The sequence below is a fragment of the Polyodon spathula genome, chromosome 19 (genome assembly GCF_017654505.1).
Source record: "Polyodon spathula isolate WHYD16114869_AA chromosome 19, ASM1765450v1, whole genome shotgun sequence".
Classification (NCBI taxonomy): Eukaryota; Metazoa; Chordata; class Actinopteri; order Acipenseriformes; family Polyodontidae; genus Polyodon; species Polyodon spathula.
The window spans coordinates 26,748,211-26,765,952 of record NC_054552.1 but is presented as its reverse complement, the minus strand read 5'-3'; the positions used below and the strand labels follow the sequence as shown (position 1 = coordinate 26,765,952).

The 17,742-nt window shown below is 35.6% G+C and overlaps 1 protein-coding gene across 3 annotated transcripts; it reads right to left on the bottom strand.

Annotated features, from left to right (window-relative positions):
• Positions 1-308: 308 nt before the first annotated feature.
• Positions 309-16,349, bottom strand: LOC121295069 (centrosomal protein of 152 kDa-like). 3 transcript variants are annotated; one of them, XM_041219378.1, is made up of 28 exons: positions 16,229-16,349; positions 15,454-15,578; positions 13,682-13,791; positions 13,261-13,318; positions 12,555-12,914; positions 11,848-12,013; positions 11,438-11,578; positions 10,922-11,061; positions 10,575-10,775; positions 10,120-10,267; positions 9,807-9,898; positions 9,509-9,672; positions 9,029-9,239; positions 8,825-8,938; positions 8,346-8,476; positions 8,109-8,237; positions 7,771-7,906; positions 7,232-7,423; positions 6,563-6,868; positions 5,893-6,024; positions 5,032-5,691; positions 4,578-4,674; positions 3,531-3,698; positions 3,290-3,380; positions 3,035-3,120; positions 2,303-2,459; positions 2,099-2,205; positions 309-1,545 (listed from the first exon to the last, which is right to left on the bottom strand). In XM_041219378.1, exons 2-28 carry the CDS (start codon positions 15,538-15,540, stop codon positions 560-562), a joined length of 5,370 nt encoding a protein of 1,789 aa, XP_041075312.1. In that variant the 5' UTR covers positions 15,541-15,578; positions 16,229-16,349; the 3' UTR covers positions 309-559. The 3 variants fall into 3 exon arrangements, with proteins under 3 accessions (XP_041075312.1, XP_041075313.1, XP_041075315.1); XM_041219379.1 differs by having other exon boundaries at positions 309-1,542; XM_041219381.1 differs by having other exon boundaries at positions 3,290-3,377.
• Positions 16,350-17,742: the final 1,393 nt, after the last annotated feature.

Genomic DNA, 17,742 nt, shown 5'->3' with positions numbered 1-17,742 from the left:
ACCCTGCACATACCAATTTATGAAACGTGTTTATAAAAAATATCAAAACAGTTGTGTTAACATTTAAAAAGATAGCACTTCTACACTACACGGTGCTTCTTCTCTAGCCTTTTAGACCTACATTTTCTCTTTTAATGAATGTGATCGATTGATCAATTGTTTTATAAATTAGGTCAGTAATTACTTTGTCTGCACAAGATCATCCATAATCTCTTTAAAATCCCAAAACTAAAAGACACCTGAAACAAAACATTAACAGAACCAAATTATGTATGGCAAATATTAAAATATATATTTATTAAATAAATTTAAAAAATAAAAATAAGGCAAGCCATATTACAAAACAAAACTTAAAATGGAAACCCTGAACAAATTGACAGTAAACACACTTCAATTAATACAAAACAGGTCCAAAATAGTTATCCACACTACATATTAGTTAATGAATAATAATTACTTCATTTTTTTTGTTTATATGCAATTTTAATTTATCAGATAACAATCACTGTTGCAGCAACAATCGCTGTTTAAGGGAATCAGCTTCTAGCACTGTTAATGGTTATTTCTGCAAAAGTGGACTATCAAATCCACTGTCCTGTTGAGCAGCTGTTATTTCTGAAAATAAATTATTCGGATACAATCTATACACCTTTTCTACCTCAGAACCTGGAATAGGTTCTCTTTTTTTAGTAAAAGGCAAGTGGAGTCCAACTGCATTGGGGTCTTGATAGGTCTTTGATTTTGGCTTGGAGAGCACATCTGGCACACATTTTGGAGTGACAGAATGAGACTCGGGTACAAAATCTGTCCCAGGCATATAAATGTCATCAGTATTGGAAACAGATGAAACAGCAAGTGGTATATCTGTGGTGTGCTTTCTTGTGGGTTCTGTTTTATTAGCAGAATAAAGAGATGGTGGAAAGTTGCTCTCCAATTTCATACCTAAACTTACTGCACTCCAATCACTTGCACCACCATCTCGAACAGGGGTTTCCTGAACATCAAACAGATTGCTCATAGATTCAGCAGCAAAACAGTTTTCTGATTGGCAGTGGTCAAGTCCCTTTGGCACCATATCCTTGCTTTGATTTCGAAGAGTTACATGCGTGGATACTGTATCACCAAAACTATCAACAGTGTTGAATAGATGTGTATGGCCAAAATTCACTTGGGAATGGTAGACAGCAGAATTGCAAGTAATGTCCTTGTTTTTCTGTCCAGCTGAACTGTACAGTTTTCTGTTTACATCTTTGAAATGTGAAAATACACCCGTTTGGTCAACACCACTAAGATAATCATTTCTTTCAACTTGTGCCGAAATATCTTCGGATACATTTTTTTTTGTGGCTGTAACATTACAACGTTGTACAAAATGGCTATGCAATGTGTCCTTATCGGCAGCCTGGGTGTTTGGTTGATCAGCATCCCCGCTTGGAAACTTGCTTGCAGAGTATTTTGGTTTGTGGTCTAACACAGCACAGAAAGAGTTTTCCTCAATTATTCTGGTGTTGACTGCAGCAGATTCAGATGATCTTATGGAACCTGCTTGTATAAAATTGTGTTTGTTCATAAAATAAAAAAGGAAAAATTAACACTAAGAAAAAAAAACACCAGATATGTGTTCCTAAAAACAAAAAAAATTCAAGGCGAATCAAAGATGTCACAAACAACTTGTACATAGTCCCTTTCCTGACTGGCCATGTTACAGTTTGTCTACTGTTAGGGAGAGAGTTGGCAATCACATTCTCACCAGTTCTACAATGGAAGCACAGATCTTGCATCAGAAACACCTCTCTGGCAACTGCCCATCTAGAGTACACTGTACATGGGCAGTTTTACTGGCAATGTGGTCACTTGGAGTAGACCCAGTACAGTTAACCTCTTTCTCTTGGTACTGTAATATACTTTATGCCAGATGTATTTATAGCATTGTAACAAGAAATTACCAGTCAATGTTCAATATAGAATCAAACATATGTATTAATTGACTGTGTTTTAGGGAAAAATTAACAGATACATTTGACTACTTTAAACCAAAAAAAAAAAAAAAAAAAAACATAAAAATCTACTGAACACCGCAGTAAACATTAATACACACCTGTCACAGCATCCTTTTTATTGCACTTTCTATTGGGAGCAGGCGTTTCCAACACTTTTGCCATTGCAGCTAGTTTGCTAGCAGCATTCATAATTTTCTTTTCAGCACTGAAGAAAAGAAAAAAAGTAGTTTAGCTTGCATGGAGTTAAGTGTTTATGTATAAGACAATACAATTAAGTAGACAGTGAAAGTTGTAATCCTTACCCTTCTTTCTTTCCACCATCTTCCAACAGTTGCTGCAAACAGGTTAAATAGTATGTTCGCATTTTCCGAGCAGTCTCTTGTCGCTCCCTCAATACCTCCACTCTTATCATTTCAGCTGCTCTCTCCTTGCTTTCTTGGATATACCGAAGCATGTCTCCTGTTGAAACAAACCAAAACAGAATAATTGTCAAACACGTCAGTGATATGCACACCTTGGCCCAGCACAAATGTAAAATTACAGGCTGTAAAAAAAGAATATGTAAAAGTATATTAAGTTAAACGCTCTGCATAAGCTTCCACCATATTTCTGTTGCAGGGCTTTTTTTTGTTGTAAACCATCATCTTATTTTTTGTAGGCTGTAAAGACATTCAGTCAATATAGATTGAAAGATGCATCTTCATTGAAGTTGTGTGTGCACTTTGGTGTCTGTTTTAGCAGATATCCTTTCTACCCACATGCAGGTGCATAATTTCTGCACCTCCTGAATGAATCCAATTGCTATGATGTTAGCAGACTTAAAAACTTAATACAATTTGCACTTTTTTAAAGTGCTGAAAACCTTACAGGGGTATTTGTAAGTGTCAACGTTAATGTAGGAATCTCTAATGATCGGAATAGCTTCTCTACCTGGACTATATTGTGTATTTTTTAACAACACTAGTTTAATATCAAACACTCTTCTTCATATTAAATCTCTTGGTTATACTCATAAAAATAGGCATTAAATTTACCTCTAATTTTGCAAACAGCTCTCAAATATTGTTCCCGGATTTCTTCTAACCCTTTTTGAATACAGGGCTTATCTTCGGTTTGTGACCTTAAAAGGTGCAAACAACAAAACAAAAAAACGTATCACATATATCTGTTACAACTTGCGCGTAAACAACTGAAAAACCAGAGAACTGGACTTCTGCTTCATGGAGCTTTTTGATAGTAAGCCATTAACCAAGAATCATAACTTCCAAATGAATTGATGGGATACATACCCTGTGGATGCTGTTTTCCTAGATGCCTTTACTTCTTGAACTCTTCTTAAACCTTCTTCCCTTTCTTTCTTAATGGCCTCTTCACAATCTGCTGCAGTGGGGGTGGGAGAGAAGTAAGTGTCATTTTTAAATAGATTTTTGTAAAGCAATAACGTACACTCTGCTTACGCTGTCTATTTAAATGATTAGAGAGTGTTGGTGGTGAATGGAAACACCCCCCTCTCTAAAAATGAAATAATACCTTTTATTTTATGTACATTAGCCTTGTTCTCTCTTACAGTCTGCTGAAGCTGCCTGCAAGCTTTCTCCAGGTTTCTTCGTAGATCATGACATTGTTTTTGTGATTTTTCAAGCTTTTGAATGCAATGCTTACTGCAAGATAGCAGTTCTTCCTTTTCTTGCTCTTGGCCTTTAAATTGTGAAGAAAAAATAAATAAATAAAAAAGGAGCATAATAATGTCATAGCATTCAATTGTTTTACTACATTTAATTTTTTTGTTGGCTGTCTGAATTGTGTGCCTTCCTACCAAAAAAATACAATAGTCCACCACAACATTATTTAAACAAAGTCTTTGGAAACTGATAAATTTCAAACAGGAATAAAAAACGTGTGTATACTAAAAATGTATTGACTTAAAGAGTTAATCTTTAAGTAGGACATTAACAAAATCATGCCTTCCTTATGTAACAGACTCCTTGGTCATACTAAAGCCTGTGTTTAAATTTAACATATTTAAGCCCTGTACTTGCTTTTAAAATCAGTTTAACTTCACTAATCATTTAATTGTAGGCATGTTGAATGACAGTCTCGCCTGCATGTGTTCTCCCACGGCTGAATCTGGCAAGGTCACTATCTTAATAGGATGATCCTGGAAAACTGTAAATAACTAACAAACTCAGGGCATGTCCTGACAACACCAATAATGAAAACTAACAGAGTTATTGACAATCTGTGTTGAGAATGAGTGTGGTATTCATCACAGACATGACCAGAGATTAAAACAATGGAGCAACATGCATACTGAAAGGTTGATAGTGAAACTTGATAATTGTATATTACATCTGTGGACCAAATATAAAATATGTTGGAATCCTACATGGCCTCAAGGGTTAATGTCAAAGTTTACAATTGCAGCAGTGTTTATATAAACCTACAGGTATGAAATCAGTACCTGAACTGATCTTTAAGATACAAGGCTTTAAGGTGGCAATTTTGTCTAAGGTATTAAGAGTTAAAAAAATGGATTTACAAAAACATATAGGCTCCCCTTACAGGGGTGCTTAATACCATTATGATGAATTCCAAGTTCTACTTTTGCTTTCATTTCTTGTTCATGACGAAGTTTCTCCTCTCTTAAAGCACAGCATAGCTTTTCTTCACTTTCCTAAAAAAAAAAAATAATATATATATATATATATATATATATATATATATATATATATATATATATATATATATATATATATATATATATAAGATACGTATTTCACAATGAATGCAGCACAGCTATGGTTTATTTATTTATTTTAAATGTTTGTATCTATGAAAGCTTCTGACTTGTTTGATTAATATGAAATTGTGTGCTCCTTCATAATGCCTGGGGGAACAAAACCTACTCTGTGTATATTAATAGATCCATGAGCCTAAACATTCGCAAACTGGTGTAATTTGCTGTGTTGGGCAAAAATGTTTCAAGCTCCCCAATGTTAATGCAGATAGGGAATATGTTACACCACACTACCTTTTCCCATTCTTGTTTGGAGATATCCATCACTTTGGAAACAACATCTTTGCATGTTGACACCAAGCATGCTTTTAATTTTCCAAAGTACTGATTGCGTGGTTGTCTTTGAGTGCTTGACAATTTGTCAGATACTCGGGACGGGCTATTGGGATCTTTAACTAGTAGCTCCTTGACTTCACCAAGCAAAACCTCAAGCTCAATGAAAATTTCATCCTCAATTTGTCGTTTCTCTCTCTCAGTTTTCACCACTTGCTGTGTTGACCACTCTTTCTGTTTTCTATCAAGAATCTGCTTGAAATCAGTCTCTTTTCTGATTATCAATTCTTTTTTCTGCCTTTCAAAGTCTTCCTTGGCTACTGTGATCACTTCATTTAATTTACTTCGGTGCTCGTCCAAAAAGGCTCGATAATCTTTTTCATTCGCTTCATGAATTTTGTTAATTTCCTCTTGTTTCTCCCTGTTCCACTGTGCATGGGCTTTGGCCAACTCTGCCTTTATGAGGACAGCTTCCTCTTCTTTTTGATGGTCCAAGTTTCTCTGGAGAGACAACACTTTCTCTTGCAGCTCTGTATTTTTCATGCTTGCTTCCATCCTATCAATTTCTTTAAGGTGGGTTTTCTTCCATCTTCCTTCAGCTGCTTTGAGCACTGTTGATATCTGCAACAGCAACAACAAAAAATCACAAGTCTCCACACAAACCAAAAAACAACAACAACAAAAAAAAAAAAAAAAAAAAAAAAAAATAATTTACTCATGGCTTGGAGAAACGAATCCAGAATCCCTATTTTGGTTAATGTAGACTTAAATAAATAAACAGACAGACTCAAACCCTTCTATTCTTCGTTTACTATTTGTTACCTGTTTGGCTAAATCCTGTTCATGTTCTTTCTCCCACTTTTCTTTCTCTGATTGGAGACTGGCTTTATACTCTGGAAGGGCATTTAACTCATTACACCAGCGAGTATAAGCATTGGACACAGCCGTTTCTACCTACAGGAGACATAAAACAATGTTAGCCTTTCATTGTTGAAACTTCAGAAACTCAAATATAAAAAAAAAAAAAAAAAAAAAAAAAAACCATCAAGGTTAACGTTATATTAACATCAGTAATAACCACTATTGGCCTTATATTTTATACAAATAGAAATTTGACCTTTAGAAATTGTGCAAATAATGAACAAAGCCTGCACTTAATTAAAAACAAAATCAACATAAAAAAAAAAAAAAAAAAGTCTTACAAAAAGCTACCATCATTATTTCTCCATTTGTAGGCATTCAACTGGAAAGTGCACACGTACCGACTTACAAATTACAATGGAAAAGTAAGACAAACACTTTGATACATTCATTTCGACTCATTAGTTATATTTAATGACACAACCAATAAACACAACCAGCTATAATTAAGGTTAATGGTTGTATTTAGAATGCAGTAAAACTTTTTTTCAGTTGTTTTTAAACCTCCCATTACTGTATATGACCTTTCAGAAGGCAATGACTTGCCTTTCTTATGAAGATGGATTTTTACCTGTTTTGCAACATTTTCTTGGTGTTTCTTTTCCAGTTCACCTTGTGCTTTTTTCATAGCCTCCTTGACAGCTACAGCTTGACACGCTTCTGCTTCTTGTTGCAATTTCAGTCTCTGTGCTTTCATTTTTTCCTCCACTTCCTCTTCTGGAATGCCACCTGCATCAGAAGATTGTTCTGTCTGACAGGCTTGCTCTCGTTTATCGGTTAAACGCTCGTGCTTTATATCGTTGATAGATTTTTGTAACCGCTGGCTCCATTCCTGTTCGACTTCTTGCACAGCTTTTAGAATGGCTTCTTCTGTCACCTGAAATTCAAAAAAAATTGTCACGTCTTCAGCACTAGTCTCCATTATACATAATACCAAGGATATTTTAATGTGTACATGCTTCACTTAACTGAACAAAAACAAAGCCACTGGAGTCATTCACAATAAATACTTACATTAATTGGCTTTGTTGCTGTGGAAAAACATTAGAAAAATTAAATCTACCCGGTGACAACGCCATAAAAGACTACCACCATGGGGTGCTTTAACTCTAACATACAGTAAGTTCTTAGCTTAAAACAGCCATCATGGGTGTCAGTGATTGTTTCTAAAATGTATTGTGTCTTTCAATTTCTTTGCAGATTCTCTATCCCACTCCCAGAAAAATGTTAAGTTTCTTACGTGCTTCTGCTCCTCTTGCCAGGAAATTTTTGCTAATGCCACCTGTGCATTAACCTGCTGTTTGAGATCAGCTTTCTTCTCCTTCATCAACTGGTCCTTTGTTGTTGCTTTGAAGATCCTGTGCTTTTCTTCTAATTCAGACTTGAAACTTTCTAAGGAACGTTTATTTTCTTCAGATAATTGCGTCTTTAACTGACAGAAGTGATGACAAATGTTAATTTAAAAAAAACAAATGCACTTGTACCTTCAGGTAAACCATCTTAGACAAGTTACAATGCAAGCAAGGCAGTCCATCACATGACATCTATAATCTAAGTATTGTTTCTCTTAACCCACGTTGGACAGTGTTTTAGACCAGTTAAACATCATGTTTACTGTAGTATGATCTTCATTGCAATTGTCTGGAACAGGAGAGTTGTGTTCTGCTCTCACCCACTGAAATCACTTGTTCAACATAAAAATCTGTTGCAAGAAGACTGAACATTTTATTTTAAAATGAACAGCTGTTTTCATGGTTTAAAATGTGAAAAAATAGTTACCTCATTCTCTTTTAATGCCATCTCTTGTTCCAGTTTCCTTCTTAAATCTTCTTCCAATAAGTTCTTTTCTTTGCAGACAGTGATGTAGCATTCTTGTACTCCAGCCATCTCCTGATTAAGATCAGATAGTTTTATCCTACATAAAATACAATAAAGGTTTAGGCTATTTTTCACATCACCTAAAAACAAATAAATAAAAGCTACATGAAATCAAAACAGACACACACAGGAAAAATAATAATTACTGTTACAAAACTTGCACCTGTTTATCAATATCAAAGTTTACCAAAACTAACCATAAAAGCATATTTTTTTCCAAAATAAATAAAAACCCTTACTCCAAAGAATGTATCTTTTCTTCATAAAGCTGCGTCAGCTGCTCTTTCTCAAACTCATGCTCCTGTAATAACTCTCCACGCAAATGATTTACAATATCCTCACGGTGCTGCTGGTGTGTTTTTTCAAACCTCAAAATAAAAATAAGTGAGGAAAATAGAGAACAATTAGCATCCGAGAGCATAAAACTGATTCCACAGTGCTGCATGGTGCAGACACTATTCAAATTTAAGATTTACCTTTCAGTGGTCTCCTGCTTATCCTGGTCGAAATCCTGCATCATCTTTCTCATTTCGGTGCACAGCTCCTGGTTTGCCGATTTAAGCGTCTCTTTGCTATTTCTCAGTTCCTTGACCTGATGTCTTAGTTTCTAAAATGAAAGTAAATAAAGGAGACCACCAAATCAAACTAGTATTAGCTGCTGAAGCAAATCAGCGTGTCTGGATGTATGTTGTTACAAGTTTTAAAAATGGCATGCATTTTTTTTTATACAATCCTGTAATAATGTAGGTCCAGGTAAAACTTTAAAAATCTTCAACATCCAGAAAACTTTTTTCCCCACCCAAAAACATATTATTGGTTCAAAACAGTTTCACTCAGTATCTGATCAGAAATGTCAGCCAACAAAAAAAAACATGCATTGCTTGCAAATACTGCATATCATTAACGAGTGTAACTGAAGTCAATAGCATGTTGAGTGGAAGTAATTTGTTCTTACCTCAATAACCTGCTGCAAGGCTTGGTTTTCCCTTTGAAGCCGTTCCACCTCCTCCTTCACTGCCTTATCAGTGACTGATGTTTCCAGATGTTTTTCCAAGCTGTTTTCTCTGACCTACAATACAAAAAATATACAATTTATTACATACATAATATCAAACCTGTGATTTAATATTTCTAGAATTTGGTCCCCAGTGATCCTCACCTCATGATCTTTTGCATTCTTTTCAGCTTTCTCCAGTTGAGTTTTCAGTTCTTGCATTTGTCTCTGAGACTGTTTGAGTTCATCTTGTAACTGAGTAATCTTTTGTCTCTTGACTTTAAAACTGCCCAAGAAACGTTCCAGCTCAGCTTTAAGTTCCATTATCATATCATCCTTAGACATGCTCTTATCGGTTCTTCCGACAGATGAGGTGCTGGGGAGAAAATTACTGCAAATATATAACCTCAAGCAAAGCTCTCCAATGTCAGATACTGTTCTGATTGACTCGTGTATTCATGTTGCATTAAAATATTAAGAAAAAGAAAGTTTGTTTAGATAAATCGGGCCTTGGGTGATTGAGAGACAATATGTACATGGTTATGGTGTTAATGAAATTTACCACAGAAATCCTGAATAACCAAGAAAGAAATGCTAGGAAAGGTGACATGTATAGGAAAACGCACTCTTTCCAGAAAAAACTACCTGTGAAATTTTGTACTTTTCCAGTTAACATTCTTGATACCCAGCTCCACATAGGAATCAGACATTGGCGCCTCTGAATCACCACAGGGATCAGCAGAAAGAACTCCAAATTTACCAGCAGATTCATAAAGAGTTATTTGTTCCTTTAATTCACCAAGCTCTTCCTGAAATAAGAAAATAAATTAAAATCAATAGGATTACATAAATGCTCCTTAAATAATTTAGAAAAATCAAGCAGTACACACATAGAATACACTTGCAAACTTACATTAAAGATTAGTGAAGCATACGTACTGACCTGCAAAGACTTGTTCATGCTGTCACTGATATTTTTAGCAGATTGTGCTTGCTGTAGCTGAAATCTCAGTTGGTTGAGCTCCTGCACTGTACCTATAAAAAGGAGAAATGTAAAACATGAACACAAATTATGCAAAAGTATAAATACATGTACTTTAGTATCACAGCACAAAGATGTACTACAAGATGCATGATATTTCACAGCCTATACAGACCACAAAAACTAAATCACAGGCAATACAGAGATATGTGTAGAATAAGATTAAAATAAAAGAACCTAGAGAATTGTTAATGAGGGTTGCCAAAATACAGACCTGTCTGCAGCAGGTTTGTACACTGTTGCTGGCTTTCCTCCAAACTCTTTGCAAGTCTGTTAATTATTTCAACTTTCTCCAATTTGGCTTCTTCCTGTTGTCTCTCTTGTTGCTTAATCTGTTCTTGAAGGCGATGACAAATTTCTTTCTAGAAGAGAAAAAGTATTTAACATTTATTTAATTTATATTATAAACTCTATATTGAACTTTTCAAAAACAATACTAATAAGTGCATGAAGGGTAATCCTGACATGCAATAAAACTGAGATCAAATAAAATTTTGCAAAAAATGATCTACTTGAAATACGGGTTTCTCTGAGGTGTGTACTGTAGTTTGCACAGTATGCAGTTACAAATACTTACACTGATCTATTAAAAAAAGATACAGCAGGACTATTAATAAAAACAAATCACACAGTAATTGAGTCATTACACTGGAATCTATCTTCTCTAACCTGCTCTTCCAAAGCGTGGCTCTGTGCATCTAGTTTCTGCTGCAAAGCCAACACTTTGTCTTCATGCTTTTCCTTTAAAGCTGTAAGGATGCTCTCGTGTTGCTCCCTGGCTCGAGTAAGAGATTCTGAACGGCACAGCTCCATCATCTGCTGCTGCATACTGTCCAGGGCTGCCTCTGCAGTCTTCTGTTTTTCCAAATTCTGTACATAACCAAAATACAATAAAAAATATATAAAATAAAAGAAAGTGCTGCCATCCTATTTATGAAAGCATTAGTTTAAGATAATCCAAGACTTGTGCTATTCAGGGTCTGTGAAACCAGCCCTAAATGTTTCAAATTACTGACCTTTTCTTCTTTGGCAGTTAAGGTTTGAACTTGAAACTCCAAGGCTTTAATCTGCCCTGATAACTGCACCTCCTTTTCCTTTCCATCTTTAATCAGCTTTCTAGATTCTTGCAAGGTAAGAGCCAAACCCTCCTTTTCATCTAAAAAATAATCATACAAAATTATATAAAAAAACAACCACACAACTAATTTTGGGGCCACATTAGCAGTGCAAAGGTGGTTAACATGTTGCACATGTCTGGGTTTCATGGCATGTAAGTATTTATTGTGTGCACAGGGCACACATCAACTTATCTCCACAATATTGGGGATTGGGTATTTAAAGCTTTCAAGGCTGGCAGCAAAAAGAGATTCATGCAGTACTGAACATGATCACCACACCTCTGTAACAGAACAACGATTATTTCCATTCCAATGCTTTTTACTGAAACCAGTCCTGGCAGTTATATTTGAGGATGTTCACATGAACATCTTTCTAAAGACAATAGGATTGATGGGACCAGTGACTAAACCTACCCTTTGCTATAGCAAGCTGGTGATTAAGGTATCTCATGTCTCGGCCACAGTCTTCCAGCTTTTGCTGAAGTTCTTCAAGCTGTCTTCCTCGAGCCTTATAGAGGACCTGGAACTGTGCAATTTGTTGGGTTTCTGCTGAATCTAAATTTTTGAAATACAAAAAATTTGAACTATGCATATGTTCATCGAATGAAAATATGGATGCTTACTGTCATTCAACCAAACTACCAGTATACAAAGAAGTGTATATCTTAGGCTTGTGCATCTAGTTTTTCTAGGTTCACAATATAACCAAGCTTTTCTTATTAAACATGCTGTAAGGGTCTCTTTTTTTAAAGGCAATACTACTTGTAAGATAAATAATGTTCAACAACAATAAAACAAAAAATAAATAAATAAACATCACACACTTGTACCAGGATTCAAGAACTCTATCTGCATCTGTTCAAATTTGGCATCTTTGTTGTTTACTTCAGCATTGAAAATTTCAGGCTGCACTGCAGGCAGATATCGGTTATAGTTGACTTTGTAGCCGTCCATAGGTTTGTCACCCACATTGCCGGTTTCAGTAAAACCCTGTTTTAAGGAGAAGATACAGTATAATTAAAATATAAGTGGTTTAAAAGGGCATACATCAAATGCCTATCTTAATATCATCTCAAACAAAACTACTATCGACCAGGTAACTTATACTTCTGAATTTATTTAAATCTGGTTACACTTTTTTTTTTTTATATCTATGAATTGGTCATTTGCACAGATAGACTTCTCACCTTCCCCATAGTCTTGCTTTTTACTTTCTCAGTTATCTACATGTAAATAGGCGTTGTATTCCATTCTAATAATAATTTGCAGTGGTTCCCTTAATCAGCACTGTGGATGCTGCCAGCTCTTTTCTCAGTCAACAACTGAGAATTTCAGCTCATCTCCTTAGATATGCCTTTGGCATTGAAAAGATCGTTTACAGAAGCAAAGTATACACAAAGGTTGTAGATATGAAAGAATTCACAATTAAAATTGGGTTAAGAAACTTCTTTCAAGGCAAAATAATCAATTTCCACACCAAATAAAAAAATAATCCTTCTGATCAAACATTTTCTAAACCAAGAAAACACACCTGATACTGCTGGCTCTGAACACTTTGATCATCATGATTAAATGCTTCCCTGGGCCTTTCAGCATGTTGTTGATATGGTCCAAGAGGGTGATATGGATTGGTCTGGACATATGGATCTTGTTCAAATCTTTCATCTATACTGTAATCCTTGCTACCAGCAGCAACTTGAGCATCTGTGTTGAGGTACTCATAACCCATGTGGTTATACATATACCCGTGGTCATTTTCCCCTTCCTGCTGCTCACTCCATCCATTGCCATGGGGATCACCATGGTTAACATGTCCATTAACATGCTCGTTACCATTCCTATTAAAGTATTCTTCATGGTACTGGTCCTGAATGTAGCCATCCTCATAATCCTCAACAGAAAATCATTGGACTTACAATTAGACAACATAAAAATATTTTTGACATGCAGTAAAGATTTTACTTATTCAGCAGCAGATTTTCTTTTTGCATACTGTTTCTTGTTCAATTTGTACTGAAGCAGATATTTGTGTTCCAAACTAGACATGATTGAATATAATGAACATTAAAACAAGCAAGAACACTGCTGCATTTAAACAGAGCATTTGTAAAACTTTGAAAACCTCAAAATAATTAAAAGTATAATTTATGTACATCGAAAAGCAGAACAAACATTTTGCAGACGACGGGAGCTTTTGGATAAATTAGGATTTTTTTAAAACAAAAAGTTTAACTTACCACTCCCCCAGTGCTAATTACTCCTTGACGATTATTCAAATCCCATGTTTGTGGAGGTCTATTAAAATAAAAAGAAAAAAGTTTTAAAAAAAAAACAGTGTAAAATATTAAATCTGGAAAATATCCCATCCCGGTTGCAGACACAACAGCCCTCATTGATATCCAATAATACTGTTTTTAACTTTGCAATTCAAACATTGGAAACAGCCACTTGTGGCAATCATACTCTCCTGTTGCTGCAACAAAGTTTCAGATAAAGCAGAGTACACAGGCAGCTAAACTATGGAAGACTCTTGTAAACATTACCCAAGAATCATATTGAAGAATAGAAATCTATGCTTGTTCATAGCAAAGTGCAGTACTCATATTGAGAGTTGTGTCCCCATAGTTGGTGCAACCTTCGAATGTGAAATTGCCTTACCTGCCAGAGGTCCCGTTTGCACTGCAACCAGAATAATTGAGTTCTGGAGAGGACACATCTCTGCTGTCCTCCAGCATATCATCAGGAAGATCAGTCAACAACTTGTGCAGCTATGATGTAATAACAAAAAAAAAAAAAAGCAAAAAAAAAGCACATTGATTCATCAAATTTAAGAAAACATTTTGAAAGATAAATATGTACTCCATGCAAGTACATAGCTAAAACAGAAGGCCGAGATGTTCTATTGTTGTATACACTTATTCTACAGCATTGTGTTTAAGGAATAAGTTTTTCAATATCTCAACATTTTTAGTGCTTTGGGTTTGTGGCATGGGTACAATTACAGCATAAACCCACAAGTAGGTCTAACCCAAGCCCACCAATAGCTAGCAGATCAAACACACACACACACACACACACACACACATATATATACATATATATATATATATATCACATACTCAGTCATATTGTGTATATATTGTAACTTATTTTCAGTTTAGGTTTTGAATGTCTCAGCAGCTTAGCTGGTTCTACTTACTTTAAATAAATATTCTTGAACGTACTGTACACTTTCCTTCAGCCCATCTGGTATTGGTTTCCACAATATGTACATGCCGTTTTGTTTTATTTTATTAGATTGGGTATATACACACACAGAGCATGTATTGGACACTATGCTACAAAAACAGCAACTGCTACACATGTGCTAGAGCAGAAACAGCAGTTGTGCATCACTATTTTTTTTTTATTTTTTTTTTAAGTTGACTTGCTAGTTACGCATTTACAAAATTAAATCCCCTGCATAAAAGTTTGCTCCGTAGGTCATCTTTAGTTTTATAAACTTTCAACAACATAGCTGACTAAGGACAGAGTAAAATAAAGTTTCATTGTAACAAAACTTCTAACAAAGTTTCATACTCCTTTGCTCAGTTCCGAAGACAAGAGAATGCATTATTCCATAACCTTGCATCGTGCACATTTTTAAACAAATTTTCCTTTTCTTCCTCCCAAACTAATTTTGCCAGATGGCCAACCAAAGTCTACAAAATTGTTAAAATGACATGCATTATCAGTCTGAAACATTTATAGTGAAGCCTAAACTAGTACAAAACATAGCCCCAATCCACCTGTGTGTGTCTAACACACCCAGTGAGAGGCAAATGAGAAAGAATGTTGAAGCTTTCAGGTTAATCAGTGTCACACCTGAGTTAATAAATATTAACTGCAAGTCCCTCATATTACTTTTATATTTCATTTAAATAAATCCAGTGACACACAACATAGTATCTGCAACACATCAGCAATTGTTGCATTACATTATGCTTTTTATTAAGAGTGTTTAAACTGCCACAAAAGACTGCTTAGAGCCAATATTATAGTCTAAAACTTTACAGCAGTTATTTCCTGTCTCCTGAGTCAGCAGAAACAGTTAACAATACTAATATAAAACCTGATTAACAGCGCCATCATGTGGGCACAGTGAGATATTAACTTCAGTTTATTCCGTGTTTCTAATTTATGTGGCCGAGATGGAACAATCCTGCATAAAGAGAGGGGTGAAAATGGTACCAAACCTAGAAACATCTTTTCAAGCACTTACAACTTAAAGCCCAAATATTTGTATGTATTGCTCCATCTTACAAAAGCATTTCAATACAGAATATTATATAATATAATAGTGAACCAGCCAGAAAATACAAAAATATGCTCAGACAACATTGTCATTGCACTGCATGACATAAAAGCAATATTTGAAAGCCATACACGACCTCCTGTTCTCTGGCATAGTCTTCTCTGTCATATTCTTCTTCTTCATGCTGAGTTTGTAAGGCTGCGCTGTCAAAGTCTATTGACATGTTTCACAGATGTGTGTTATCAGTACTTCAGATCAAGCCTGCAAAAAGAGACAGCATGTAATGTGTGTGTCAGGTGCAAACACTGGTAAAAATCTATCCCAAAGCTGAGAAACACCATTAACTGGGCACTGGGAAGGAACTGATGAACACATACCAGATAGATTTAGTGCCACATAATTAAATGAACAGGTATGCTCAAAATATAACATACCACACCTTCACTTATATTTCATTACGCATGTTTTTACTCGTTTTCTGAGGCACCAAATTCAGGAGGATGGGATTATGAAGTACAATTATTATTTGCAGTACCAGCAAAACATGTGCACATTTCACACTGGAGTATAAAGCTAACGACACAGTGTTTTACATCGAGCTTTACTAACATTGTATTTTGACTTGCATGCCACAACTACTCTGGAAATAATTAATTGCACTGTTTATTTTCACATTAATTATACATTAACACACAGGTAGCCTTGACATACTGACTATGTATTAGTGCACCTAAATGTACCAACTACGTATGTGAAGTACGTTCAAATCCAGTTGACAAACTAATCTCCCAATGTACCGCTTTAAAAAATATACACAAATACTTTACATAATGAAATTACATCCATATATAGCACACACACACACACACACACAGACTACTAAAGAACTACAAATATGAAAACTAGCTTACCAACAATCTTGATTGAATATTGTAGTCCTTTCATATTCTACCTCAAATTCACTATATTAAAATTTATATTTAAAACTTCAGCGCGTAGATGTGCCACTTTATACCACACACATAGCAACCCCAAGCCCTCTCCAGACGACCAACCTTGCAACTGAAAAAAAAAAAAAGTCTATAACTGACAGTGAAGCTGGCCAATCAAGACAAGGATTCTGGCACGTGCTTGTGCGCGCTCCAATGGATATTAAGTAAGGCGTGGTTAACTGTGTGCGGAGGGTAGTTTGGTTGCGTCGCCAGTGACTCGAGCCGTTGTTTGAAAGCTGGCGCCTGAGGCAGCGGGAAGGGCCTGCGCTGCTGGTTGGTGAAACAGAGCCTCGCTAGCCGTTTATGAAGGCGCGGCTATTGTTCCCGGGACGGGGCGGGGGAGCATCTTCAGGAGTGGTCGTTGTGTGTAGTTAGTGTTTGTTTACCCAGTTTTAAGACTGAGTGAGAGTTTACTGTAGTAGTGGTCTTGAAAAGGAAACTTTTATTTATTTATTTTTATTTTCTTAGTTTTGTAACCGCAAAAGTGTCACATGCTATTGAGTCGTTTACAAAATCACAGTGTTGGGTGTTTTTTTTTTTTGTTTTGTTTTGTTTTTTAATGAGATTAGTACCGGTAATTTAATAATTTCAGTAAACTACATGACAGTGGTGTGATTTGGACATGGTCTTTTTAAATGTAGTAAGTGCAGATCTGGTGATTGGACTGTAGCCAATATTGTGTTTTAAATACCAGTGCAGTTGCGATGCTCCTACCACCAGAGGGAGCAGGAAGATCATGTTTTCTAATGTGTGGAAAATTGATTGAGAAGTTGTTCAGTGCCACTGAAGTTTTAGATTGAGGGCTATTGGTAAATTCGCTTTAGCGAGTGGTCATTTTCTCTGTTGTTGTTGTTTTCCCGCATAGGCATGTGGTACTACTTGTACGATTCATAAGATCATATTATCATTTCTCATTGATCTTCCAGGTGCATTTGTATGTAATCTGATACTAATATGTTTGTTTTCCATTTGCTAATATAACTATTATGAGGAAAAATGCAATCTAAAAGTCTTGCATCAGGAGTGGTACAAAATCTGGAGAAGATTTCTTGGGGTGCATTCACACTCGCACATATGTGACTGTGCCAAAACAACTCGGTCCCTTTCAGAGTTCATTTTTATCGAACCAAACTGGTGCATTAGTGAATACAAAAGGAACTTATTTTCCTCCAGAGTTCGTTTACAAGTGAACCGAGTTGGTTTAGAAACTAACCATATGTGAAAAGATCCTTTAAATTCACGGCTGTTAAGACAGGCAGGCGATCGGTGCACAAGAGACCACCATTTAAAAGAACTGTAGAAAGTTTGATTTAAAAAAAAAAAATGTGGACATATATAAAGCTAGGAATTGGTTAACGATTAAAGTCTGAAAATAAAGATTTTTAAAAGTGGTCACTGGACTTCCATTTATATCCATCTCCGTCTGCTTTGTA

Bases quoted from the DNA above. Each gene is read 5' to 3' on its own strand.
- LOC121295069 (XM_041219378.1), bottom strand. From the start codon at position 15,540: ATGTCAATAGACTTTGACAGCGCAGCCTTACAAACTCAGCATGAAGAA. The intron at 10,268-10,574 runs GTTAGAGAAGAT...TTTCTCTTCTAG, and splicing joins GCCACGCTTTGGAAGAGCAG to AAAGAAATTTGTCATCGCCT. The intron at 2,206-2,302 runs GTAAGGATTACA...TCTTTTCTTCAG, and splicing joins GATGGTGGAAAGAAAGAAGG to TGCTGAAAAGAAAATTATGA.